Source organism: Amblyomma maculatum, chromosome 6 (genome assembly GCF_055883805.1).
Source record: "Amblyomma maculatum isolate TAMU_Amacu chromosome 6, ASM5588380v1, whole genome shotgun sequence".
Lineage (NCBI taxonomy): Eukaryota > Metazoa > Arthropoda > Arachnida > Ixodida > Ixodidae > Amblyomma > Amblyomma maculatum.
In genome coordinates, this window is record NC_139349.1 from 173,935,332 (window position 1) to 173,963,259 (window position 27,928).

At 47.2% G+C, this 27,928-nt stretch overlaps 1 protein-coding gene across 2 annotated transcripts in view; it reads right to left on the reverse strand.

Annotated features, from left to right (window-relative positions):
• Positions 1 to 27,928, reverse strand: part of LOC146187433 (GATA zinc finger domain-containing protein 1) — a 51,266-nt gene that overhangs the window by 11,955 nt on the left and 11,383 nt on the right. The window contains exon 4 of one of the 2 annotated variants that reach the window (XM_084607697.1): positions 1,468 to 2,217. The exons of the other annotated variant lie outside the window; for it this stretch is intronic. Coding sequence (XP_084463823.1) covers positions 2,003 to 2,217 — 215 coding nt within the window. The 3' untranslated portion in view covers positions 1,468 to 2,002. Of the gene's footprint in view, positions 1 to 1,467; positions 2,218 to 27,928 lie in introns of those variants that run through there. 2 annotated transcript variants of the gene reach the window in all.

Here is a 27,928-nt window from a genome sequence, read left to right on the forward strand (position 1 = left end):
GCATCATCATGTAGCAGTGACCTTGACTAAGTAAACTGTTGATTACCCTTGAGCGCAACATTTTTTTGTTAGCAACCGTACGTAGCTGCAAAGATCGTGCAAGTGCTTTGTAAGAAATCAAATATAGGTTTCCCGCGCGATTCCTTGTGTGCAATGCTTGCAGTCAGAAAATACCACATGCACACTAAATGTGGAGTAATGCTCTAATTTTAAGATGACGTGGGGCGATATCCACAGCCAGCAGTAGCCTTTGTGGTATCCAGAAAATTGTAGGTATTCTCACTTTAAAGCCGAAATTACGTAAATTATCAAGCGACCACTGCTGAAAAATATTTTCATTCGAAATGAATACTTACCAGTGGTGCTCCAAAGGAAATTAGCCCTGTAGATCATCATTGCCACTTTCCAGCACCATGATTATGCACATTATGCTTGTGCAAGGTGAAATCGGGTGAAAAGCGGGACCACTGAATACGAGGTCCGCGTGTACCTACAATGACGTTAACGTGCATTTCATGTTCAACTGAGTACCATGAATAGAATAAGAGCCACAGAGATTCTAAGTATCAGTCTTGTTCTCGGTGCACGCTTGTCTTTTCTTGTTGCGATTAGAGCCGCCTCAGTACAACTCGCCCTACGTAGTCGAATGCTTTGCATACCGGACCAGCAACCCCTACATCGGCTGGTTTCTACTGCACTTGAAATGCACATGCACAAAACGCTTGGACAGTGTCAGCAAGATCTTTCTCGACAAAGCAGCCCACCCCTACAAAAATTTCAATAGAGCCTCTGCCAGTGCAGCGCTGCCGCCAACTAGCCAGACCACCCTTCGGGCAGCCATATTGGATATCCAGTGGCGCCCTCTATAGGTCGCGGAACTTGCAAATAGTGCTCATTTCCTTTTATTTCTATTGTCTTATTGTGAAGAGAAATAACTCAAGTTACCGACATTCTAGTGGAAATTAAGAAGAAGAAATGGACATGGGCAGGGCATGTAGTGTGAAGAGAGGATAACCGATTGTCGCTGAGGGCAACAAACTGGATTCCAAGGGAAGGAAAGCGTAGCAGGGGGCGGCAGAGAGTTAGGTATTAAGAAGTTTGCAGGGTTCAAGTGGATGCAGCTAGCACAGAACCGGGTTAAGTGGAGAAATATGGGAGAAGCCTTCGCCCTGCAGTGGGTATAGTCAGGCTGATGATGATGATTGTGAAGAGTAAAGCGAGTGAATTGACATTTGGTTGAGGTGTGGTCAGAGGAAAGATCGGTGTGCACGAGTGAGAGACAGAGTGCGAGGCTTTTGATGGAAGGCGGCCATATGGGCGGTGCAGACTGGTCGCAACCACATAAGGCTGGTGGCGGCTTGGGGCTCTAGGTCAAAGGAAGGTCATTGGATGGACGCTTTTGGGAATGGTCGGTAGAAGTCTCGGTACTGAGTGAGTTGAAGTTTTTGTATTTATTGTAATAAATTTATTCAACATATTGTTACGGGGCCGCAAGCCGATACAGAAAGGAGACCGAACATGACTGATGGCGATGGTAGATGACGTTTAATGAATGATGGCGGACCTAGCCCGAGCGCGCCTGCCCACGCCAGTGCCCGCTTTTCCACGCCTATAACACTACTCGGGGCCTCCAAGCTATCGTCCCAATCGGTTGGACGATGGAGTCAAAGTTGATCAGATGTATGACATGACGATAATCATGTGTGGATCGGTGAAAACAGAAGAGAAAGAAGGTAACAGCTTGCCGCCATGATGACAGATGAAGCCTGGCCCAGGAAGCTTTCGCTGAAGCAATCGCCAGGATTTGACAGCTGGGTCCCAGGCATGTGCCAAGCGGCACAGGCGGGGGCGATGTCTTCACGTTTGGTGCTGTATCAGGTCGGTGGGTTCGTATGGTTGGCATCTTGGGTCGTTCGGATCCTTTGGTCAGGTCTTTCGTGAACTATGTCTTGTGATGTGTCCTTGCGTGTTTGTGGCATCTTGGGTAGGTGGGGCCTGAACATCAGGCTACTTGTCTTTCTTTGTGTCTTGTGGTCAGGGCGAGGGAATGAGTGGGCGGTGGAGAACAGTGATGTCGCATCGGGTTCGGCTGGCTGGGGAACTGCCAGGCAATGCGTCGTCCCAGGAACCCGCTGCCGATGGCGCAAGAAGACACAGGGCGCCGAAGCTCCGGGCCAGGATGATGAGTGATGACGAAGTACCCCGTGCCTCCAACCACTATGAAGAACGCATCGAAACGAGTTTACTGACCTATGGATGACGTGTTCAGCACTGCAAGCGTCACTCGCAAAAGAAGTTCCTCAGGGTTCATCATGAGACCCACCCAATCACTCACGATACCATCAAGTGACGGGAAAGCCTTTTCGCTGACTGAACATGGAGAAGAAAGGCATAAGCTTTTGTGGCCAGTCCTTTGTCGCCAGAAAAACACCATGTGCACACAGATAATGCAGCGACAGCCTAACACCATTACATATTCTTGGTATATTTTCCGTGCGCCCGTGAATTAGAGAAGCCGAAGTGAATTAGAGAAACCGAAGCTGTACACATGTCCACTCTCTCACTGCCTTTGATTTCGACATGGCAAGAAACTCAACAGAGTTTGATGCTTATTCCATGGGCAGTGGCTGTTTTTATGTTGTGTATGATTTCTCCAAGTAGTGGTACAACTGCATTTCTGGGGTGAGGAGAGTCTGTGTAAATAATATTAGCTGTAATGCTCTCGCTTATTATTTTTTCTAGAGTGACTAAGATGGCATAGCATTCTGCAGTGGAGATGGATGCACACTGTGGAAGTTTCAATATCTTTTCTTATCTTCTTTGTACCACCGCACTTCCAACATAATCTGATGTTTTTGAACCATCAGTATAAAAGTTGGTGAACATACTGTATTTTTCCTCCAGTGCAAGAAATTTTGAATATGTTCAGGGGTGGTTTGTGTTTTACAAAATTGTGTAAGTGTGAGGTCGCAGTCTGCATGAAAAATGTACCATGGAGCTAGTGGGTCACGTCTTTGGGCAATGCCGGGTAGGATGTCCATTATTGCGAGATTCTGGCAGATCTCTTCGAATCGCAAGAGCAGAGGCCTGAAGTTTGTTTCTGAATATTATTCTTGACGGGTACTTCATTATAATTGGATAGCAAATGTGTTTTGGTAAAGATCTGATTTTAAGAACATATGTGCAAGTAAGAGCATATCTAGCGGGGGTTCATTTGTGTCGACGTAAAGTATCTTTTGGAGATGTTCTATAGGCACCACATGAAAGACGTCGGCCTGGGTTATGCACGGGGTCTAGTATTTTTCAGGCATGATGGCCTTGCTGATCTGCACACTACACGTTCATAATCCACGGTTGAGCGTATCAAAAATCTATAGACGTGCAGAAGGCATTCTCTATCAGACCCCCAATGTTTCCGAGAGAGTACTTTCAGAATGTTTAGAGATTTAAAGGCTTTCTTTTCCAGTGTGTTTATGTGAGGAAGGAAACGAAGTTTGTGGTCGAATATCACGCCCCAAAATTTATGCTCTCGTTTTGCAGGTAGTACGGTTTCATTTAGATGGAGTGTTGGGTTGGTCTGCAACCTTCTCTCCAGTGAGAAAAGAATGGCGACTGTTTTCTGCGGGGAGACCTTGAATCCATCTCTGTCAGCCCAAATTGCCAGTTTGTTTACTGTCAGTTGTATCTATCTTTCACAAGTTTAAAAACTCGATGATGTACATGCTGTTTGAAGGTAATCGATGTATATTGAATACATAATAGACTTTGGGGTTATTTTGGCTATGGAGTTCATTTTTACGATAAAGAGTGTTGTACTAAAAATGCATCCCTGGGGTACACCATTTTCTTGAGTGAAGTTTTTTGAGAAGGTTGAACCGAGGCGGGCTTGAAATGATTGGTTAGATAAGAAATCTTTCAGGCAGTTTAACATTCTGCCATGGATGCCCATCTCCGCTAGGTCATAGACAAACTCAAACCTCCATGTTGTATCGTAAGCTTTTTCCATGTCAAAGAAAACTGCCAGATAATGCTGCCTATGTATAAATGCTTCTCTAAAAGTATTTTCAAGCCAAATGAGATGGTCCACTGTCGAACATGCTTTCCTAAAACCACACTGGTGGATGTCAAGAAGTGCACAGGATTCGAAAAAAGAACATTAGCCTAATATTTAATTAAAAGACTTTCGAAAGTTTTGGCTAGATAACTTGTGAGTGCTATGGGCCCATAACTACCCGGGAAAGTTAGTGGCTTCCCTGGTTTTCAGGAAAGGCACAATTGCATACTGCTTTCTTCCAAGCTTCTGGTAGCTTTCCTGATAGCCATATTTAATTGTAGAACTTTAGAAGGGCCCCCAATGCAGGTTATGAAAAATGGGCTAGCATCTCATAATGGATATGATCAGGTCCAGTTGCAGTTTGTTTACTGGCGGCCAGTACTCTAGATTTCTTGACAAATTAAGCTGTTGCAGGTATCATTAGAACTGCCATTTGTAGGGAGTTTTTGCTTTTCATCACTTTTCTTGTGCTTTAGGAATGAGTTAGTATAGAGATGAGAACTAGAATCTTGAGAAAAGTTCTCCCAGTAAGTCAGCTTGTTCACTGATGCTTATCGGGGGCTGTGAGAAAAGTCATCGTGAAAGGACAGACGCATCCATTTAGTCTGCTTACCTGTTTCCACATTTTTTTGGATGTGTCTGAGCTGTTAATAGATGATACATACTTCTGCCAAGATTCTTTTTACTTTCATTCATTTCTTTCATTCTTGTGAATACCAAATTTTGTGATTCTTTCATACCACTCATGAGGTCTGAGGAATGAACAGGTGTTCAGCAGTTGTAATACAGGAGGTAAATATTTCGTTTCGTTCATCAATGCTTAGAGCTTCTGAGAATAGTTTGTCGAGACTAGCTTCTGCTCGAAAAAGTTCCCAATTTGCTAAATGCAGCGTCCAGTGAGACGATTTTGTCATTATTACAGAAGGTGATGACGACATGTTAATAATAACAAGTAGGGGATCACTCTCATACAGGTTGCCTAAAACTTTCCAATTAAAATCCGCACTAATAGATGGTGAACAAAATGACAGGTCTAAATAGCTCATTTTTAGAGTTCTCGGTGAACTTACAAGTATGTTTCCTTGCCTGTGTTTAGCAGGCAGACATTGTTGCATAGGATAATATCTTCTAAAATGCGATCTCTGGTGTCCGTTTGTTTGCTCCCCAAGAAAGAGGAGTGTGCATTAAAATCCTTGACTAACAGGTATAGTTCAGGTAATTGCACTAAAAGTGTTTCTAAGTCATTAAATGTTTATTGTTGGATGAGGCTCAAGGTATATGAAACATATTGTTACTGTTTTAGAATAGAGCATGGTGACTGCAACTGCTTCGTATTTAGTTATCTTGTAACCACCTAGCTATTGGGGAAAATGAGTTGTTAAGCAGGGATCCAGGCACTGGCAGCGGGCACTGGTAGCGAGCAAGAACGGAGCGGTGGTGGCTTAACTTGTAGACAGCTAGTCGGCAAAAACACTTCCTCTTTCTCGGTGATGTGTCCGCTTAATAGGAACTTCTTTACAATCTGGCTCCCGCAGAAAACAGGAGCCATCCTGGCGACTCAAGGAGAGGAAAGGATAGCGGGATTGTAATAAGGCTTCAAACGGTTCATGTAAACAATGTCCCGCCCACGGCGGCGAAGGTCGGTGGAAGCAGCTAGCGGTTAAACTAGGTAATTGATGGGAGAACTCTGTTGGAGCACTAGATAAAGTCCATGGTACTTGGCAGTAAGCTTGCTGGTCAGACCTGGTGGTCTCGATGGGACCCAGAGCCATACGTGAGCACTGGGAGAGAATTGGTGGACAAAGCGGCTGCTGTCGCTGTGCGCTTTCTTCTGGGCTTGCTCGTCCAAGTAAGCGAGCGAGCCAGCTTGCGACATTCTTCAGCGTGCCTGGCAGCTGCTGAAAGCGATGTATACTCTGAGATATCAGGACGGTAGGGGAGGATGGTAAGGTTCACCGTATAGCAAAAGAAAATGGCGAGAATCCAGTAGTTGCTTGAACGGTGGTGTTGTAGGCATAGGTTATAAATCGGAGAATCTTGTCCCAATCGGAGTGATCAGAGGCGATGCACTTGGACATCATGTCACTCAGTGTGTGATTGAAGCGCTCTGTGATACCGTTGGTTTGAGGGTGGTACGCACTGGCTGTCCGGTGGATGGTCTGACATTTGCGTAGGAGTACTTCGACAACCTCGGATAGGAAAGATTTGCCTCGATCACTTAGAAGTTCTCGGGGGGCCCCGTGCCGCAAAATGAAATGATGAAGAAAGGACACGACATTGGGTCCGGTGGCATCCTGAAGTGCTGCTGTCTCCGCATAGCGAGTAAGGTGATCAACAGCCACGATGATCCAATGATTCCCTGCAGGTGTGTACACCAGAGGTCCATACATATCGAGGCCAACATGATAGAAAGTCGGTATAGGCACGGAAGATGCTGTAGTGGAGCCGGATGATGAAGAGGAGGAGGCTTGCGACGCTGGTAATCGATGCATGAACGCACATACTTACTGACGAAGGTATACATACCGTGCCAGTAAAAGCGCTGTCGCAACCGTTCGTAAGACTTAAATACACCCACATGGCCACACTGCGGATCGCTATGGTAAAATACGCAGATATCACTATGGAGGTGGCGAGGTACGATGAGCAGGCACTTACGGCTGTGCTGTTACATGAGTTGAGTTTAATTTTCCCGCCGCGTACAACCTTCATCTAGAAACATTGGACACCTCCACGCACCTTCTCTTCCTTCTCCCCACTGCCTTCCCTCTCGCCCATGCGCTTTCTCTCTCTGTCTCTAACCTCCCTCCAGAAACTTTTCGATTTCTAACCGCGCGACTGCAGCAGCACCGCATTTTTACAAGTTGTAAAATGCACGGATAAAGATTATTTACCTTACATTTCTGCGACCCGTCATCTATCTGAGGAGTGGCTGCACCCCAAACGCGTCATGGAATCAGAATAGTAAAAACACGATGACCGCTGGTCTGCCGTCTCGTTAGCACCTAGGCCTAGGCATCGCCGCTTCGCTGGCTGGAACCGCTCTTGAAGAGGTTCGTCACTTACATCGCAGTCATGGACGATATGAAGTCTCCCTACCCGCAAGTTGCCCCCTGCTCACGTGAGTCCAGACCAACCCCTCTTTGTACACTCTGAGAAAAAGGAAAGCTCTCTACAGTCACGGCATTTGTCACGGTCAGCTCGTTCAGAGTGTTCGGCCGCCTCGACCACGCCGAGCATGCTCACCGCCAGAACAAGGACGGAGGCCGCCGCGACGCGAGTGCAAGCATCTCTGACTAAGAAAGAAGCGGCTGTGATGCTAGAAAAGCAAGACTCGAAGAGCAAGAAAAGAGCACAGCTGCAGCAATCGAGCAGAAGAAAGCAGAGCTGGATACAGTTAGAAGTCATGCAGCTGGAAAGGCAAGCGGCCGCTGCGGAAGCACAAGCGGAGGTCCTGGAAGCTGCCAGAGATCCGCACGGCAGGGAGCATCACATCTGTCGGACTGTCTCGGAGGCATCCGAAGACCGCGCTCAACGCACTTTGGACTACATACTTGACCAGACTCACGTGAGCAACAACCGCGTCCGCAATCGCAGCAGCATGCCGGCGGGGAGCACCACGTTTTTCGGAACGCTACAAAGGCACCTGAGGGCCATGCTCCATACACACTAAGCGCTCGCAACCAAGGGGTCACGCCGAACTTGGCGATTCAGCAAGCTGATCAAGCTAATGCTCCAGAGCTGACCACCATGGCGAAGTATCTGATTCGACGCGATTTTGTGAGTACCGCCCTTACGAAGTTCGACGACTGCCCTGAAAACTATCGGTCGTGGAAATCTACGTTCAAGGGAATGACACGGACTCTTGAAGTCACGGCAAGCGAGGAGCTTGACCTTCTCGTGAAGTGGCTTGGGACAGAGTCTTCAAGCTATGCAAAGAGGCTACGTTCAGTGCACGTGGACAACTCGGAGGCCGGGCTAAAGATCGTCTGGGAAAGACTCGAGGAATGTTATGGCTGCCCGGAAATTACAGAAGAGACCATCTTCAGGAAAATTTCAAGCTTCTCCAGACTGTCCAAGAAAAACACCCATAAATTGAGAGAGCTTGGAGATCTGCTTCTTAAGGTTGAGGCTGCAAACGAGGACCCTCACTTGATTGGGCTAGCTTATCTGGACACCGCAAGAGGGGTAAACCCCATCATAGAAAAGTGGCCGCACCGCTTGCAGGAGATGTGGATGATAAAAGGCTTCAAATACAAGCAAGATCATCAGGTCGCCTTTCCCCCCTTCTCAATCTTCTCCAGCTTTGTCTGGGACCAGGCGAAAATGAGAAACGACCTCAGCAAGTAGCACCACTTCAAGTCTCCCAAAAGCATACAGATGGGCAACGAATGAGGGCATGAGAAGAGCACCCATCTCAGTCCAAGTGACTGACGTGGAGGCAGGCACTGAGCATCCGCCCCCAAACACGCCAAAGCTGCAGGATGCAAACAAGCATTGTCCTCTGCACAAGAAACCTCACCCTCTCCAGAAATGTCGCACCTTCTGAGAAAAGCCACTGGATGAACGGAAGTCCCTGCTGAAAGAATATGGGATCTGCTTCAGGTGCTGCGCTTCTACAGACCACTTTGCAAGAGACTGCAAAACAGTTCTCAAGTGTGCCGATTGTGGTAGCGATAGGCATGCCACACCACTCCACGCAGGAAACGTCACCCATAGGCCTTCTGTCCTTGAGCACAGTACTGAAGACGCCAGAGAAGACCAGGATTCCTCACTTGAAGTATCGTCCAAGTGTACAGAAGTGTGCATACAAGGCTACAGTGACAAATCGTGCTCAAAGATCTGTTTGGTTAAAGTCAGTCATCCAAGCCAGCCTCACAAGACTGCAAAAATGTATGACATCCTAGACGACCAGAGCAACAGGTCCCTTGCAAGAATGGAGTTCTTCGACATTTTCGGTCTTATTCTGCCTACACTCTAAGGATGTGTGCTGGAATTACGGAAGCAGTTGTAAGAAGGGCATCCGGATTTCTCACTGAAGACATTCACGGCTCCTTGAAGCTGCCCTTACCAACACTCATTGAGTGAAACGACATGCCTAACAACAGGAACGAGATTCCTACACCGGAAGCGGCATTGCATCACCCTCATCTCAGATCTGTAGCTAGATTCATTTCTTGTTTGGACTCAGGCCAAAATTCTACTTCTCGAGAGAGACATCCTCAGAGTACACAAGGTTCGACAATAGCGCAATGGGCCAGCTGATGCACCATTTGCTCAGAGACTGGACCTGGGATGGGTTATCGTAGGGAATGTCTGCGTAAGTTGAAACCGCGCACCAGACTGTGCTAACAACTTCAAGACAAACGTCATCGAAAGTAGACGCTCCTCCCTTTTTGAGCCATGCCAGAATCACCTCCTGGTCAAGGAGAAGATCGCAAGCACTCCTGAGTTGATACACTGCTTCCAACCTGCTCAGCACGCTGCTGGAAAAACAGCTATGATAATGGAATCGTAGAAACGCTATTCCAGACTACTAAGGATGACAACAGACCTTCCTTTTCCGTGGAGGACAGGAAGTTCTTGAAGATAATGAATGGCGAGTTCTCACGGGACGAATCAAACAGTTGGGTAACGCCTCTTCCCTTCCGTTCCTCAAGACCTATGCTTCCGAATAACAAGAACCTGGCCCAGACACGTATCGCTTCTCTCCAACGGACCTTAAAGAAGAAACCAGAACTGAGGGAACAATTCACGAACTTCATGGACAAAATGTTCAACAACAGCCATGTCAAGGAAGCCCCACCGCTTCGAGATGGAGAAGAATGCTGGTACTTCCCCATTTTTGGTGTTTGCCGGCCGTGAAACCCCAGTGAAATACAAGTCTTGTTCAATTCCAGTGCACAGTTTAAGGGCGTGTCACTGAACAGTGTGCTGCTTACTGGACCAGACCTGATGAACGGCCTGTTTGGAGTGCCCATCCGATTCCGGACAAAACCTGTCGCCGTAACCGTGGACATTCAGCACACATGTTCTACTGCTTCCGGGTGCGAGATGACCAACAGAATTATGCAAGATTTCTGTGGTTCCGCAACAACGACATCCAAGATGACATAGTGGAGTACCAAATGTTGGAAATAGCTCTTCACCAGCAGTTGCAACCTATGGGCTTCGAAGAACAGCACAAGAAGGAGAGGAAGAATTTGGCAGCGACGTCAGGCAGTTCGTCGAGAGAGGTTTCTATGTCGACGATAGCTTGAAGTCTCTCTCTACAGACAATAAAGCCATCAGCCTGATACGCCGCACACAACAAATGCTGGCAGCATCACACCTTAGGCTCCACAAAATAGCCTCTAACAACCAAACAGTGTTAGAGCCATTTCCTGAGGAAGACCGCGCTAAGGATTTGATGTATCTTGATCTGTATAATGGTGCACCGCCGATCCAATGCAGTCTGGGAATTTCTTGGGACCTGACGAAGGACATCTTCACCTTCACGATTCCAAACCAAGAAAAACCATTCACTTGGCGCAGTGTCTTAACAGTGGTGAACAGTCTGTATGACCCACTTGGGTTTTTTGCTCATGTCACCATTCAAGGGAAGTCCCTCCTCCAAGAGCTAGTCGCCGAGACATGCGACAGGGACTGTCCACTTCCTGATGACAAGAGGACTTGGAAAGCCTCCTTACAAGTACTCAAGCAGCTGGCCATACCTCGCACTTATGCCCCTACCTCACTCAACACCGCACAGCGCGAAGAACTGCACATTTTTGATGCATTAACCAAGGCTGTGGCTGCAGTGGCTTACCTCAGAGTGACATGTCCACATGGCGCGTGCTACGTCTGATTCGTCATCGGAAAGGCTAAGCTAGCACCGCATCCGGAACACACCATTCCAAGGCTGGAGCTTTGTGGTGCAGTGTTGGCAGTAGAGCTAGCAGAGCTCATCAATCGTGAAATGGACATCGGACTTGATGCTGTAAACTTCTATACCAACAGCAAGATGGTCCTAGGCTACATACATAATGAGACCCGAAGGTTTTACGTGTATGTCAGTAACGGGATGGAATGCATCAGAAGCTCGACATGTCCATAACAGTGGCATTATGTTCCTTCTGACATGAACCCTGCGGATCTCGGAACAAGGTTTATGCCTGCAGTCCAAATGGCAGGGTCAACCTGGCTGACGGGCCCGAAGTTCTTGTATGATCAAGAACACTGTTCGCGGGTACTGAAGAGCAAGTTCGACATGGTTGATGCTGATTCTGACACGGAGGTGCGGCCCTAAGCAAATGTTCTCGCAACCTGTGTAAATGTGAAAGAACTCGGCAGTTTTCAGTTCGAGCGGTTTTCAAGCTGGATTAGGTTGACTCGTGCAATCGCAGTGCTCATACGTCTGGCGAGCAGATTTCGGAGCACTTCTCACGATGTGTCGGCGGCCTGTCCATGTAGCAACTCATAAGACCAACTATGACCTGTGGCAGAACACCTGACTCAAGCGAAAGCAGTCATTATCCTGTCCGTACAGAAAGAAGTCTATTCAGGCGAGTCGATGAGCTTGCAACAAGGAAAGCGACTTTCGAAGTCAAGCTCTCTGTGGAGACTGGATCCATGAATTGATTCCGACGGCCTTTTGAGAATTGGTGGCCGCCTCGATAGGGCCAACCACTTCGACCAGCAGAAGCCAGTCATCGTGCCAGGGCGACACCACGTCACCACCCTGATTGTGCGGCATTGCGATGGGCAGGTCAGACATCAAGGACATTACTTCACTGAGGGACAGCCAGGTTCATCGCAACGAGTGGCCCATGGGACTCATTGTGAACGCTATCGAAAGTGTGGATGGCAGCGTGCGAAAGGTCGAGATCAAGACGGCAACTCAGGGAGTGATAAAGACATTTCTTCGTCCTGTGACTGAAACGGTCATGCTTATTCCGCGCAGATGAAACACCAGACAGGGAGTGTGTTGTTACATGAGTTGAGTTCAATTTTCCCGCCGCGCACAACCTTCATCTGGAAACACTGGCCTTCTCTCCACGCGCCTTCTCTTCCTTCTCCACACATGCCTTCCCTCTTGCCCACGCGCTTTCTCTCTCTGTCTCTAGCCTCCCTCCAGAAACTTTTCGTTTTCTAACCGCGCGACTGCGGCAGCACCGTGTTTTTGCAAGTTGTAAAATGCACGAATAGCACGAATAAAGATTATTTACCTTGTGTTTCTGCAACCCGTATCTATCTGAGGAGTGGCCGCACCCCAAATGCGTGCCATGGAATCAAAATAACGGCCATCTGGCATTGTGCGCAATTTCATAAAAAAGCAGTATCGCAAGCCGGCGACCAGGCAGAAAGCTCTTTGTGAGCGCTGAGAAGTCGCGTCAGAGGGGCAATGATGGTCACAAAGTTTCGAACGAAACGCCTAAAATAGGAGCATAAGCCTATAAAGCTGCATAATTGCTTCATAGATGTTGGCTTCGGGAACTCAGCGACAGCACGAAGTTTAGATGGATCTGGAAGGATGCCATCCTTGGATACTGAATGCCCTAAAAGAGTGAGTTGGCGAACGGCGAAATGGCACTTTTTCAGATTGAGCTGCAGACCGGCATCGCTAAGACATTGCAAGACAGTTTCAAGGCGAGTTAGGTGGGCCGCGAAGTCGGATGAAAATAATCCAAATAGCAGAGACATGTGTGCCACTTCGAACCGCAGAGTATATTGTCCATCATGCATTCAAAGGTGGCGGGCGCGTTACACAGGCCAAACGGCATGACATTGAACTCATAAAGCCCGTTGGGAGTGACAAAAGCTGTCTTGGGATGGTCGTCCTCAGCCATGGGAACTTGCCAGTAGCCAGATCGTAAATCGTAAAGAAAAATACCGGTCCATGCAAAGTTTCCAGTGCGTCGTCTATGCGTGGTAGCGAATAGACGTCCTTTTGAGTGATCGCATTAAGGCAGAGGTAGTCCACACAGAATCGAAAAGACCAGTCTTTCTTCTGGACTAAAACGACCGGGGACACCCAAGGGCTACTGGAAGGCTAATGACTACTCTACTGAGCATCTCGTCGACTTGCTCATCAATAATGCGGCGCTCTGAGGCTGATACACGATAAGGACGTTGGCGTAATGGGGCGTGTGTACCAGTATAAATGTGGTGGGCAACAGTTGATGTCCGACCCAGGGATGGCTGCTGTATGTCAAAGGAAGCTTGGAATCGGCTCAGCAAGTCGAGGAGCGAGGCGCGTTGATCTGGAGCGAGAGGACTGTCGATGGCTTCGTCGAAGGCAGCCAGAGGCGATGAAAGAGACGAGGAACGAGGTGGGCTAAGGGCACTGACGCTGTCTGAGATTGCGTCGGCACAGGTGGAGAGAAGCAGCGGGACGGTAATAAAATTTTCTGATGGAACAGGCTCAGCATGCCCAGCACACTCACCACGTTGCAACGTGAGCGGATAGAATGAAGTTACTAATGGCTAGTTCGATGCGGCCGCTTCGTACACTAAGGACGGTGCAGGGCAGGGGAAGACAGTGTCGCGAGACGAAAAGGGGAGATGGGGTGAAGAGCACTGTACAGTCATGAAGAGAGGCACAGTTTATAGGCACAATTGCAGCAGTTGAAGGCGGGATATCAGGAGTATCCGCAATGTGGCATTTGGCTTCCCCAAGGACATTAGCGGCGGTTGGTGTGGTGCACAGCGAAGAAAGTTCTACTTTGGCACGAGCGCAATGAATTACGGCGCGATTGCGACACAAGGAGTCCTACCCTAAAATAATGTCATGAGAGTAGTCACGGAGAACGATAAAACTGATAACGTAGAAACGTCCTGAATAGTGACTCGAGCCGTGCAGGTACCGAGCGGTTCAATGCTCTGAGCAGTGGCGTTGCGCAGAGAAACCCCAGAATACAGCAGAACAACTTTTCGTAGCAAGCGGCCCAGTCTAACGTCAACAACCGACACAGCAGCACCAGTATCTACAAACGCAAGAGTACAAACATTTTCACTGGTCGACGAAAACACAGTTCTTACCTAAGGAACTGCGTCTAGTGGTTTTCCGGCATTAGCGAGGTAGACCGACGACGCATTGGCGACGGCGCGGAGAGGTTGAGCAGTTGTCATGCGAGAAGTGGTCAAAGTGGAACGAGGGCTGAGGTGGCACACGGGGTGGCGACGCCGGCTGCGCGTAGGTGACCGGGCTCTGATCGAAAACGTACGGGGCCGGGCGACGGCGGCACAGGCGTGCAACATGGCCAGGGAGACCACATGCAAAGCAAATCAGCCAGTTGTCAGATGTGCGCCAAGGGCGTAGAATAGGTGGTGCATGGCGCTGAGTGAAAAATGCCCGCTGAGGCGAGCCGTACGATAGAAAAGCCGTAGAAGGGGGTAGTCTTGTGGCAACCTCAGCATAAAACAGTGGAGTGAGTCCAGGTGCTGGGACAGCGTCGGCATGAAGAGCGGTGCTGTGAGTGGAGCGGCATGAAGAGTTGGTTGTCGAGGGGGCGGAAGTGCTTCAACAATTGTTCCTGAATAGCCTGGTGTATAGTCGGAGCCAAGTGTGAGCTGGATTGCAGAATGTTTGGAATTGGTGATAATTGCCATGCAACTTCTTTCCGTACGAAGTCTTTGATTTCTTGAATATGTGTGGAGCTGACAGTGGCAGCAGACATACCCGCGATCGTGGCTTCAGGTTGTCGAGGAACGATGCGTTGGTGACGAAGTCTTCGTAGCTTTGGCACACCGTGACATCACTTACAGTGTGGGGCTCTTTGGCCATGAGGATGTTGAATGCGCCTTCATGGAAGCCCCTCATGATGTGGCGAATCTTCTCGGCCTCAGTCACCAATGTATTTACGCGATGGCACAAATCTAAAACATCTTCGATGTAGCTAGTGAAGATTTCTCCTGTCTGCTGCATCCGCTCGCCAAAACGGTGTTCAGTGCGAAGCTTGCGGACCGCACAGCGACCAAAGACATCCACAAAGCGAGATTTGAACGAGGCCCAAGTTGGAATGTCAGCCTCGTGATTGGCGAACCACAACTTTACTACTTGTGTTAGGTAGAAGATAATGTTGTTAAGCTTCAAAACGTCATCCCACTTATTCTGGGTGCTTACACGTTCGTACGACCAAAGCCAGTCCTCCACGTCCTGATTGTCGGTACCGCTGAAGAGCGGAAGCACCCCGGGGGGGGCAGAGGGATCGGGGCTGGTGGTGTTGGTGCTGGAGTCGGTCATTGAGGCCGGAATTCGGTGGCTGCGGAGTTCCAGGGCGAGGAAATGGAAGATAAATCCCGCAACCTCCACCAAGTGTTAAATGGATATCCAGGCACTGGTAGCGGGCACTGGTAGAGAACAAGACCGGAGCGGTGGTGGCTTAACTTGTAGAAAGGTAGTCCATAAAAGCACTTGCTCTTTCTCAGCGATCTGTCCGCTTAATCGGAACTTCTTTATAGAGTTTAATATGTGCATTTTTTAATAAGGGCTCGACAGTACCACTATATGAGGAGCGCCATTTTATTATTTTTGAGCTGTTATTACAAACTTAAGTTTCTGGTTTGTCAGCGGCCGTTATTTGCACCCTCTCTCTTCTTTTTTTGCAGTCTAGAGAATTGAGTTGCCAATGTGGCAGGGGTGGAGTCCATCCCATCGTCAGATGTGCTGGACGTGCACAAGGCACCTCCCGTGGCTTTGAGTTAGGCCTCCCCATGTGAGGAGAGGACCTGTAGCGCAGTCTGCACAACCTGCTTAGAGGGTGGAGGAGTAGCGTTAGCTACCTCCACTTGGGGCGCAGATGGTCCTGGCTGAGGCTCACTTGGAGTGGCCTGGCCAGGGGCCGAGGAACGCTGTGATGCCGTACCCTCGTGCGTCACAGCGGAGTAGGATGGTTTTTGGACTACCAGTCTACTGTAGGCTTCTTTGTAAGTTATATTTTGTGTTGCTTTCAAGGTTACAATTTCCTTTTTTTTTTTCAGAGTTGGACAGGATCATGAATATGCCGGGTGGTTTCCTTCGCAGTTTGCACAGAAATGTGGTCCGACTTGGCAGATGTCAGTAGAATTTTCGTGAGAAGCATATTTGGCTCATGTAAGCTGGCTGCGGCAAATTTGGGACCCATGGCCACATTTCTGGCAATTATAGAAACGACGCGGGTTTGGGACATAGGGCTTCGATGTCGTCTTTGTGTAGCCTGCCTATACAGAGTCAGGCCGTTTACTTGATGCAAAGATAAGGACTATAAGATTGGTGGCAATTTTTTTGTTGTCATGTCTCATCTTGATGCGATAAACATTTGTCACATTTTGGTCTTTTAATCCTTCCAGGAGTTCTGTCACATATTTGAGGTCACTGCCTGAGATGACTCCCTGTACAGGATTCAGTGATCTGTGTTGAGTAATGGTCACTGAGACTTCTCCAAAGTTGGTTATTCCAGGTACCTTTTCAGTCTGGTGGCTGTATACCATTTTTAAAAGAAGGTCATCATTGGATAGTTTTTTTAGTTTGTAGCCGTGGCCTAGTTTTTCGGTCAGAGTTTTTGTAACCAGAAATAAGGAGATTAAGCGTGCAGTTTTCTTGGAGTCTTTACTATGGATTACATGGAAGCGAGAGAAATTCATGTTAATTTTTTTCTATTTCGTCGGTACGCCCCCTTTTCGGAGGACGATTTGTTGAAGAGAAGAAGTAGCCAACAAATTACTGTTGTTCGGCCACGGTGCCAGCCACCCATCATGTAGTCCAACAAGGGGACGGGACAGGATCTTGTACACAAGTCCTGCCCATGCCAGCTGTACACCGCAACTAAAGGTGGTTAGCCACATGAGGTTAACCGTCACCGCATGGAAGTAGGAAGAGACTAAGAAGACAGGACAGTTGTAAGAAAGAGGAGAGGAAAGTGAAAGATAAAGGGAAGGACAGGAAAAGGTGACTGCCTATTTCCCCCGGTCGGGTCAGGCCAGAAGTGCCGTCTATAGGAAGTGTGTTCCAAAGTGGTGTGTTGCCTACGCAGAGGTGCCTTAAAGGTCCAAACACTCGGCATCGGCTCAACCACCAGGATCCCCTTTTCCCCAGACACGGCGATGACACGCACGGCTAACCGTGGGTGCTCGGGGTCCGTGGTGTTGCACAGTACACGCAAACATCTACTTTAACAGACTTAAGCTTGACCTGTGTTGGCAGCCTTTGTCCTTGTCCTTCGTTTTGTCCTTGTTGCCCGTTGTTGTCCTTTTTTTTTTTCCCTCAGCATTTTCCCGCGATAACCAGATTCAAATAGTAACTGTCACCTTCTAGAGTTTGTCACACACTAAGAAAATAAAAATACTGTTGTGAAGAAGAAGAGCTGCAGTGGCGTGAGAAGAACCCTAGCGCTAGGCCAGCCATTAAATCTTCTTTCACCCTGTCGCCATGTGTTGCCATCTCTGCTTGTTGCCATGTAACATTTTGGTTGGAGGTGTGGTGTATGTCATCCTCGAGGCGCTGCAGATGAAGTTATGTGATGTTAGGAAGATAGTGAGAGACCGGAAAGCGTGGCGTGATATGGTCCATAGGGTCACGAAAAGTCGGACACGAGTGAACTGAACTGAACTACAGGATGGTCATCGACAGCAAGTGCAGCGCCAGTATTTAGGCACTGGTTCCCGCAAGACCGCTTCAGTGGGCACGAGAGCAGCGTATCAGCCGTAATGGCTAACAGATCATCCTTGTTTGCTACACAGGTGCGTAACTCTATTCCTTTGTATGCTAAAAGAAGTGACAATCGATGCTTGATGCTGCTCCCGTGCCCACGAGTTCTTTTGAGCGTGTGCAATGAATGAACCCCAGATAGACAGGTCGCGGCAGAGAGTTCTGACAAAATGTGATTCACTGGAAAAGGTAATGGCAACCCACTCCAGTATTTCCTGCCAAGAAAACCCTATGGCCAGTCACAATACCATTAATGATATGGCGCCGGATGATGACCCCCCCAGGTTGGAAGGCGTCCCACATGTTACTGGGGATGAACAAAGGGCGATTCCTAGTAGCTCCAGGACGAATGAAGCGGCTGGGCTAAAGCCAAAAGGACGCTCAGTTGTGGATGTGTCGGGAAGCGACCGGAAAGTCCGATGTTGCAAGGAGATATATCACATAGCAACATGGAATGTAAGATCTATGACGCAAGGTAAACTGGATGTCGTCAAGCGAGAAATGGACAGATTGAACATTGATGTCTTGGGTATCAGCGAGCTCAAGTGGACCGGAATGGGAGAATTTAACTCCGGTGACCATTATGTCTTTTATTGTGGGCACGAATCCAAGAGAAGGAATGGGGTCGCTCTCATAGTAAACAGAAGAATGGGCAGAGCAGTGCTAGGGTACAATACCAAAAACGACCGAATGATTTCCCTTCGGATCCAAGGTCACCCTTTCAACATAACAGTTATCCAAGTCTATGCACCGACCACTACTGCTGAAGAAGCTGACGTTGAAAGATTTTATGCGGATCTACAATGCCTTTTAGATCGAACCCCATCATCAGGCGTCGTTTTTCTCATAGGAGACTGGAATGCTAAGGTCGGGAGTGAAGAAATATCCCGAATTATAGGAAAGTTCGGTCTTGGCGAGCCAAATGAAGCTGGGCAGAGGCTAGTAGAGTTTTGTCAAGAAAACAACCTGACCATAGCGAATACTCATTTTCAACAGCACAAGAGGCGCCTGTACACATGGACTTCACCGGACGGTCTGTACAGGAATCAGATCGATTATATTCTTTGCCGGCAGAGATGGAGAAGCGCTATACAAGCAGTAAAAACAAGGCCTGGGGCCGATTGTGGCACCGATCATCAGCTTCTTGTTGCCAAAATTAAGCTTCGATTGAGGAAAACGCAGAAAACTAGAAGGCCTTTCAGGTATGATCTGGATCAAATTCCATTAGAATATGCTGTGGAAGTGAATCGATTTCAAGAATTAGATCTAGAAGACAGATAGCCCGAAGAGATGTGGACTGATGTTCGTGATATAATACAAGAAGTTGCTACTAAGGCAGTTCCAAAGCAAAAGAAATGCAAGAAAGCAAACTGGTTATCTGAAGAGGCTTTGCAAATAGCTGAGGAAAGGAGGATGGCAAAAGCTATGGGGGAAAGAGAAAGATACAAGGTTCTCAATGCAGATTTTCAGAAAATAGCAAGGAGAGATAAGAATGCCTTCCTGAACATACAGTGCCAAGCAGTTGAGGACAACAGCCAATTAAGGAACACAAGAGCTCTGTATAAGACAATCAAAGATATCAAAGGAAGCTTCTGTGCTAAGCTGGGCGTGATAAAGGACAAACGAGGCAAGGACCTCACTGAAGCCTCAGAGATAAAGAAGAGGTGGCAGGAATACACAGAAGAACTGTACAAGAAGGACCCGAATGTGCAAACCCAACATAAGACTGTTGTGATTACTGATCACTCTTCAGGATGCCCGGCTCGAGAAGTTGAATGGGCCTTAGCCAGCCTTGCTAAGAACAAAGCTAGCGGAATTGATGGCATTCCAGCTGAGATGCTGTTAACATTCTGCATACATTATGTCAGAAGATTTGGACAACCCTGCAGTGGCCACAGGATTGGAGGAGGTCAGTTTACATCCCCATTCCAAAGAAAGGCAGTGCCAAAGATTGTTCCAACTACCGCACGATCACGCTTATTTCGCATGCTAGCAAGGTGATGTCGAAAATCCTCCAAGGTAGGCTGCAGCAGTATGTGGATCGGGAGCTTCCGGACGTGCAAGCTGGGTTTCGCAAGGGCAGAGGAACTAGAGACCAAAATTGCCAACCTTCGCTGGATCATGGAAAAAGCAAGAGAGTTCCAGAAACCCATCTACTTCTGCTTTATTGATTATGCGAAAGCGTTTCACTGCGTAGGTCACAGCAGATTGTGGCAAGCTCTCCAAGAGATGCGAGTTCCAACTCACCTCATTTGTCTCCTCAGAAACCTGTATGAAGGGCAAGAGGCCACAGTCAGAACTGGGCATGGTCTTACTGATTGGTTTCCGATCGAGAAAGGAGTGAGGCAAGGCTGCATACTGTCGCCCTGCCTATTTAACCTATATGCAGAGTACATCATGAGGAAGGCCGGTCTGGACGAGTCTTCAGCTGGAGTGAAGATTGCTGGAAAACGTATCAACAACCTTAGATATGCGGATGATATCACTTTAATGGCAGAAAGTGAAGTGGAACTCAAGAGACTTCTGATGTGCGTACAAGAAGAGAGTGAGAAGTTTGGGCTTAAATTGAACATTAAAAAGACAAAGATCATGGCGTCTTGCCCTATCAAGTCCTGGAGCATCAATGGACAAGAAGTGGAAGCTGTGACAGATTTTCTCTTCTTGGGCTCCAAGATTACCCCGGAAGGAGACTGCAGCCATGAAATTGGGAGACGCCTGCTTCTGGGAAAGAGAGCAATGGTTAGCCTTGACCGCCTAGTAAAGAGCAGAGTGAGTGAGTGAGTGAGTGAGTGAGTGAAAAAACTTTATTGAGGTCTTTTGGTTAGTCTCGGAGAGTCTTCCTGCAGCCGCTTCTTCGCCACCGTTGGAGACTCCTTAGCACGGGTGGTTCCCTCATTCCAGGGCTCCACTGGTCCTGGCTACCTCGCATGCGTGCTGCACCAATGCCCTTTGGGCGGTGAGCTCGCAGCTGGTTAGCAGGCCCTCCCATTGCTCCGCACTCGGGTTAGTTTGTTTGTGGAAAGTGTAGTTGTGTTTACATTCCCATGTGACGTGGTATAGGGTCGGACTGTCTCCGCACCAGGGGCAGCTATCTCTATACTGTGTGGGAAACATTTTGTTTAGAATGTATAAGTTGTGGAAGGTGCCAGTCTGCAGTCTTCTCCAGCTGGTCGCTTCTTCTTGTGTGAGTCGCTTGTGGGGCGGAGGGTATTTTAACCTGCTGCCTCTGTAGTGATTTAAAATATCTGCGTACGTCGGGTCCACCATCTTCTGGTCTTCTGTCAGCAAGGCTCGGTGCGTGATTTCGCGAACCAGGCTGTCTGCCCTCATGTTGCCCTCTATGTTGGTGTGCGCCGGTGCCCAGAAAACTACTTGTGTTGCTTTATAGCCCGAGGCTCCTGCGCCGAGGAGAATGCGTAGGGCCTCCCTGCAGATCCTTCCTTGTTGGAACCTTCTGCAGGCTGTCTTGGAGTCTGTTATTATAACCTGTGATTCGTTTCTTCGATAGCCCTCGGCCGCTGCGAGTGCCACAGCGATCTCCTCTCCGTCTACTACCGATCTTCCTCTCGCGGATGCGCAGCTGATCGTGTTGCCTGAGCAGTCAACCACCGCTGCTGCTATCCTCGTGTTAGTGCTGTATCTGTCTCTCGGGTATAGCCCTGCGTCTGTATATACTGTATATGCCTTTTTAGCTAGGTGGTTCTCCACATATTCTGCTCTTGCCTGTCTTCTGGTCTCGTGTAGGTTGGGATCCATATTTCGTGGTATCGGGCGAATTCTGAGGGTTCGCCGGATTTCGTCTGGAATGTTTTCGTTTGGGTCTGGCGCGTTTTCCGCCTGGTAGCCTAGTCTTCTCAGTAGTCTTTTGCCTGTTTCCGTGAGTTCTAGCCTTTCTAGCTGTGCTTCCAGTTGGGCCGTCGCCAGCTCCTCAAAGGTGTTGTGAACTCCCAGTTCTAGTAGCTTGTTGTTTGGGGTGTTTCTTGGTAGGTTTAGGGCCGTTTTGTAGGCTTTCCTTATCAGAGCTTTGGCCTGTTCTTTTTCTTTCTTGATTGCCGGGTGGTAGGGAAGGGAGTATGTCACCCTGCTGACTACCAGGCTTCTGACTAGTTTAAGGGTGTCGTCTTCCTTCATGCCATGCCTTCTATTGGAGACTCTTTTAATCATTCTGCTGACTTGTTCGGTTGATTTTTGCAGTAGGCTGATCGTGTGGCTGCACTTTCCGCTACTCTGCAGCTACATGCCTAATATCCTTATGACGTTTTTTTCCGGTATGTTTTGGCCTTCGAGCTTGATTTCCAGGTCCGCCTTCGTAGGTTTCTTCGCCACCCTGAGTAGCTCCGACTTGTCTGTTGAACACGCTAGGCCTCTTGCCCTTACGTATTCTTCTACGCATGTTGCGGCTCTCTGTAGGCTTTCCTGCTTCTCTTCTAGCGTGCCCCGACATTAGTCTGCCAACCAAGATCCGTATAACTCGTGCTATGGTCTTTCCAGTTGTGATGTATGGATGCGAGAGTTGGACTGTGAAAAAGGCTGACCGCCGAAGAATTGACGCGTTTGAATTGTGGTGCTGGCGAAGACTCTTGAGAGTTCCTTGGACTGCCAGAAGGTCAAATCAGTCGATATTGTCGACCATAAACCCTGACTGCTCATTGGAGGGTCAAATTCTAAAGTTAAAGCTCAGCTACTTTGGTCATCTGATCAGAAGAGAGGAGTCGCTGGAGAAAGATTTGATGTTGGGAAAGGTTGAGGGTCGCCGGAGAAGGGGTAGGCAGCGAACGCGATGGTTAGATGGCATCCTCGAGGCACTGCAGATGAAGTTATGTGATGTTAGGAAGATAGTGAGAGATCGGAAAGCGTGGCGTGACATGGTCCATAGGGTCACGAAGAGTCGGACACGACTGAACGACTGAAGTGAACTGAATCAATGCTTTGACAGCTGCCTTCTTTTGCTACTGTCGGGAGATATTAAGGAAAACCCGGGTTCTAAACACGCGTGGCACCACCAAAGGCGATTTGCGCACAGATGGTGCAGACGAGAGCAGTAATTCCGTTACTAACGTTGTACTAACACAATCTGAGCAAAACATGGAAATTCTGCGCATCTTGAAGGAATTGCAAGCACAGGCAGCCTCACTTTCAACTAGTAACAACGAGATAAAGAAATCAATGGAAGAGTTACGGAATGGACAGAAAAACATTGATTCAGCCCTCGCTAATATCAATACCAGACTTATGACCGTTGAAGGAAAACTTGAAGAGATAGACGACGCAAAACAGGACTTTCAATACTTCTCTTGATCTTCAGAAACAAAACCAAATGCTGCAGGCCCGAATCAATGAATTGGAAGACCAAAGTCGGAGAAATAATTTAGTGTTTCATGGAATCACCGATGACCAAGAGACATGGCAAGAGACGGAGAGTAAACTTCCTGTCTGAATACCTTGGAACCAAGCTCTCACCACATGACATTGAGCGGGCTCATCGACTAGGCCGGTATTCAAACCCTGGATGCCGTCCGGTGATTGCCAAGTCCGCGAACTTCAAAATCAAAGAGACAATTCTGAGCTACAAAAAAGAGATAAAAGAAAAAGACATTCAAGTATCAGAAGATTACTCGTTTGCCACACGCCAAGCACGCAGAAAACTGATTGGTTATGCCAAATCACTCCCCGGCTCCCCACCTTTCAAACTAAAATACAATAAGCTAGTCGTAAATAACAGATCTTACATGTATGACCCTGTCAGTGAAAAAAAGTACGAAATTTCCACTGAACGCACCAAGACAAGATCAGCTCAAGCATCACCATCTTCCTATGCTTCACCTAGCGCTGACAAATCTGATTAACGGTCACTGAGGGGTGGTGGCCTTTGCCTTAGCTTACCTGAAATATCAGTATTATTTACTAATATTCGAAGTGTTATCAAAAAACGTACTGAACTCTCCACTGCCATTAACGCATGCTCCGCTAACGCGATCATCCTAACTCAGACTTGGCTCCATGAAAACATACAGGACTGTGAAATTTTCGATTCTTCAAATACTTTTTGCTTCTATCGTTGTGACAGGACAGACAGGCAGGGTGGAGGTGTACTAATAGCAATTAAGAAAACAATAGGATCCAGCACCATCCACATAACATCACGCATCGAAATGGTGTGGGTGTCTTTGCAACTAAGTTATCGGAGAATAATCCTAGGCGCATGCTACCGTCCGCCAAATGCCCATCCCACATTTGTTGCCGAGCTTCACGATGCCGTTAATACCGTCGTTACGCGCTACCCTTCATCTCCAATTTTTTTTATTAGGTGACTTCAACTTTCCGGGTATCAATTGGTCTCTAGCACAACCTTCCACATCTTCGTCTACATGCCAGGAGTTCGTTAACTTATGCTCGCTGTTTAGCCTTACCCAAATTGTCAATCAACCTACCAGAATTACCGAAGTTACCGCAAGCACACTAGACCTAGTACTAACCAATTGTCCGGAATTGTGTTCAGAAATAACCTACATGCCCAAATTAAGCGACCATTCTTTACTAAATTTTTCTGTAAACATTCCTATTGGGAAACCTGCTAGTCCCTCTAAAACCATACGTTTGTATCATAGCGCTGACTTCAACATAATTAATAATGAACTAGGCTCGTTCTTGGAAACGTTTTTCGACGGATTTGACTTCCGTTCGGTGAATACAAACTGGCTGTTATTCAAGAACAAAATCTTAGATCTCGCTAATAGCTATATTCTCACTCGTGCAATATCTTATCAGCAGCACGCACCATGGTATAATGTTCATCTTAAGCGCCTGTCTAACCGCAAGAAACGTTTCTTCCGTATAGCTAAGAACTTACGCACTGAACATCATTGGTCTCGTTACCGCTCTGCAGCTGAGACTTACATTTCCGCCGTCAAAAATGCCAAAACCAATTATCTGAATAATACAATACCGGGCATGTTGCTCAATAATCCGAGAAAATTTTGGAACATCATTAACCTGTCTGAAACGTCTAGAATAGTACTAACGAATTCAAGTGACCAACCGATATCTGATAGCGCATGCGCAAGTGTACTAAATGATGTGTTTTCGAGTTTTTTTTTCAAGTGCTGAAACGCCGGATTTGCCTGATTTGGCTGATTGCAACTACCTTCCGATGCATCCAGTTGTAATCAATCCTCATGGTATAGCTAAAATTATTGACAATGTTAAAATAACCTCCTCTGCTGGTGTTGACTGCATTACTGCCAAATTTCTAAACAGTACTAAAATGTATTCATCTCTTGCCTCAACTAAAATTTTTCAGCAGTCATTGGACAATGGTGAATTTCCGGCTGATTGGAAGATGGGTAAGGTGGTTCCTGTGCATAAATCTGGCAATAAACACTCTCCTTTTAACTACCGGCCCATATCATTTACCAGCATCCCATGCAAAATCTTGGAGCACATACTGTTTTCACATATTGTCAGTTTTCTTGAATCCAACTCGTTTTTTCATCCCTCTCAGCATGGTTTTAGGAAGTCTTATTCATGCGAAACACAGCTACTTTTATTCACACACAAACTTCACACAATTTTAGACCGTTGCTCGGTTGCCGATTGCATCTATCTTGACTTCGCGAAGACGTTTGATACGGTTTCTCATCCTCTCTTGTTACTAAAACTGCGCACGATAGGATTAGATACTAACATTCTAAAATGGCTGGAATGTTTTCTTACGCACAGTCAGCAGTTCGTTGCCGCTAACGACGTTAATTCCACCATTCATCCTGTCCTTTCTGGTGTTCCCCAGGGCACTGTCTTGGGGCCTCTGCTCTTTCTTATCTTTATAAACGACTTACCCAAAAATCTCTTCTCTTCTGTGCATCTGTTTGCTGACGACTGCATTCTTTTTCGGGAAATAATAAACGACAGAGACCAGCACTTGATTCAAACTGACCTTAACACTATCTCATCCTGGTGTAAAACTTGGCACATGACACTCATTCCTAACAAGTGCAAACTTATGCGCATTGCACATGTTAATAATTATCTGCCTCATTCCCTTAATGATGTCTTTCTTGAACCTGTTACAACATATAAGTATCTCGGAATTCATATTACTTCTAATCTCAGTTGGTCCACACACATAGAGTACCTTACTAACAAAGCTAATCGCATGCTCGGTTATTTGAGACGTAACTTTCACGCAGCCCCAGCAAACATCAAACTTCTTTTATACACCACACTCGTCCGCTCACAACAGCTTGAATACGCTTCAGCAGTCTGGGATCCTGGTACTAAATGTTTGATCGACCTACTGGAAATGACACAATACAAATCAGCTCGTTTTATCCTCTCTGACTACCTGCGCACATCAAGCATAACCACCATGAAACTTTACTTGGGCTTAACTTCACTTGCATCACGACGCAAAACTGCACGTCTATGTCTTTTTCACAAAATATTTCATCACGAATCGATTCGTCGTGAGCTGCTCGTTCCCCCTTCATACATTTCACCTCGAACCGATCAGATACATAAAGTAGGCATCACCGTCTGCAGAACTAAAACGTTTTTGGACTCTTTTATATCTCGTACATCATATGACTGGAACCACCTTCCTTCTTCTGTTGCGGCAATTACTGATCCTGTTCTGTTTCGTTCTGCTGTTACCGTTTGTAATGTTTAATATTGTATTATTTACTTATAATGATTTTTTTTTTTCCTCCTTTGTTTTAGCGATTTGTTGCGTTCTGTTCATGTTTCACATTTTTTCAGTGTTTTTATGTACTTTCCCATTCCCCTCTGTAATGCTTTGCCCTAAGGGTATAATAAATGAATAAATAAATAAATAAATAAATAAATAAATAAATAAATAAATAAATAAATAAATAAATAAATAAATAAATAAACTGTGGTGTATGTCATCCCCATCCTCATCTTGGAGCCTCGACGCGAACCGTACGCCGGGACCATCGGCAGAGAGCCCAGAGATACCGTCGCAACTTCGTCCCAGCCCTTCCTGCCCAGACCCGACCAGACGCAACTACCGCTACCCTGCCCCCAGCCCGGACCAGAAGGCGCACAGATGAACTGACCAGATACCAGATCACAGCAAAGACCCGAAAGACATGAACATGCAACCCCCACCCAGCCGCCTGACGCGGCCTGGAGTCATCTGTCCTATGTATGTTTTGGTGGCGGATGGTTGAAGAGCTCCAGGGGAGGCGAATCACCCAAGCATCATCGCGGTCATCGTCGTCATGGTGGCAACAAATCATTCTCTTCTACCTTTTCTTCAACATCCTCGCCGTCATGTCACCACCGACTTCAACGAACCGATTGGGACGATCGCTCAGTGGTGCGAGAGAAGCCCTTGCGCTAGGCCAGCCATGAGATCACCTTTCACCCTGTCGCCATGCTGCGCCACCTTCTTGCTTGCCACCACGTAATAATAAGATTTTAAAGCTCCTGGAATCCCTCGAAACAGCAGCAGACCCACGGATTCTCCATTCCGCTACTTAGCATGCAACGCATCATCTGCTGTCCCCCTGTGAATGCAAAAATGGCTACACGATGGTGCTTGCAGATGCTAGTGGCACTTGGTGGACACCTATAGCAGGGCTCTCTCAAGTATGCAGACTGCATGCGGCCTGCGAAGCAGTGTGATGCGGCCCGCCAGCTCCGAAACTTCCATTGTTCCAGCTTCACGAGTCACTTTGCAACAGGACTCATTTTCCAGCTCAAATAAACTAAAGGCCTCATCCTCACACCATAAAAATTCATCGTGGAAATTAAAAAAGGCACTGGCTTCTTGATCTTCATGAACTTTGGATGAACATCAGCTGTCATTAAGATCCATGTGTCCACCATCTCTTTCACGATCAAGTTTAGTTTTTTCTTTTTAGCATAAGTGACTGTGGCATTTATTGCTCGTAGTATCATTTTAACACAACCCTCCAAGCCATTTTGAAATGGCCCTCATCCAGAGGGTTTAGGCAGAATTGAGCAGGCACCACCTTTTCTTTTTTTCTATGAGAATGAAATGATTTTATAATTTGTTAAATTTTTGTTCCTTGCTTTTAGTTTTCGCATTGCTTTATTTGCTTTTCAGTGCTATTCTTGTTATCTTCTAGCCCATGGCCAGCGAGAGATGAATTTTTGCAATGCGGTCCACATAGCAACATTAGTGAGGCCCCTGGTTTACTATAGGGTTTAAAATCACAAAGCTA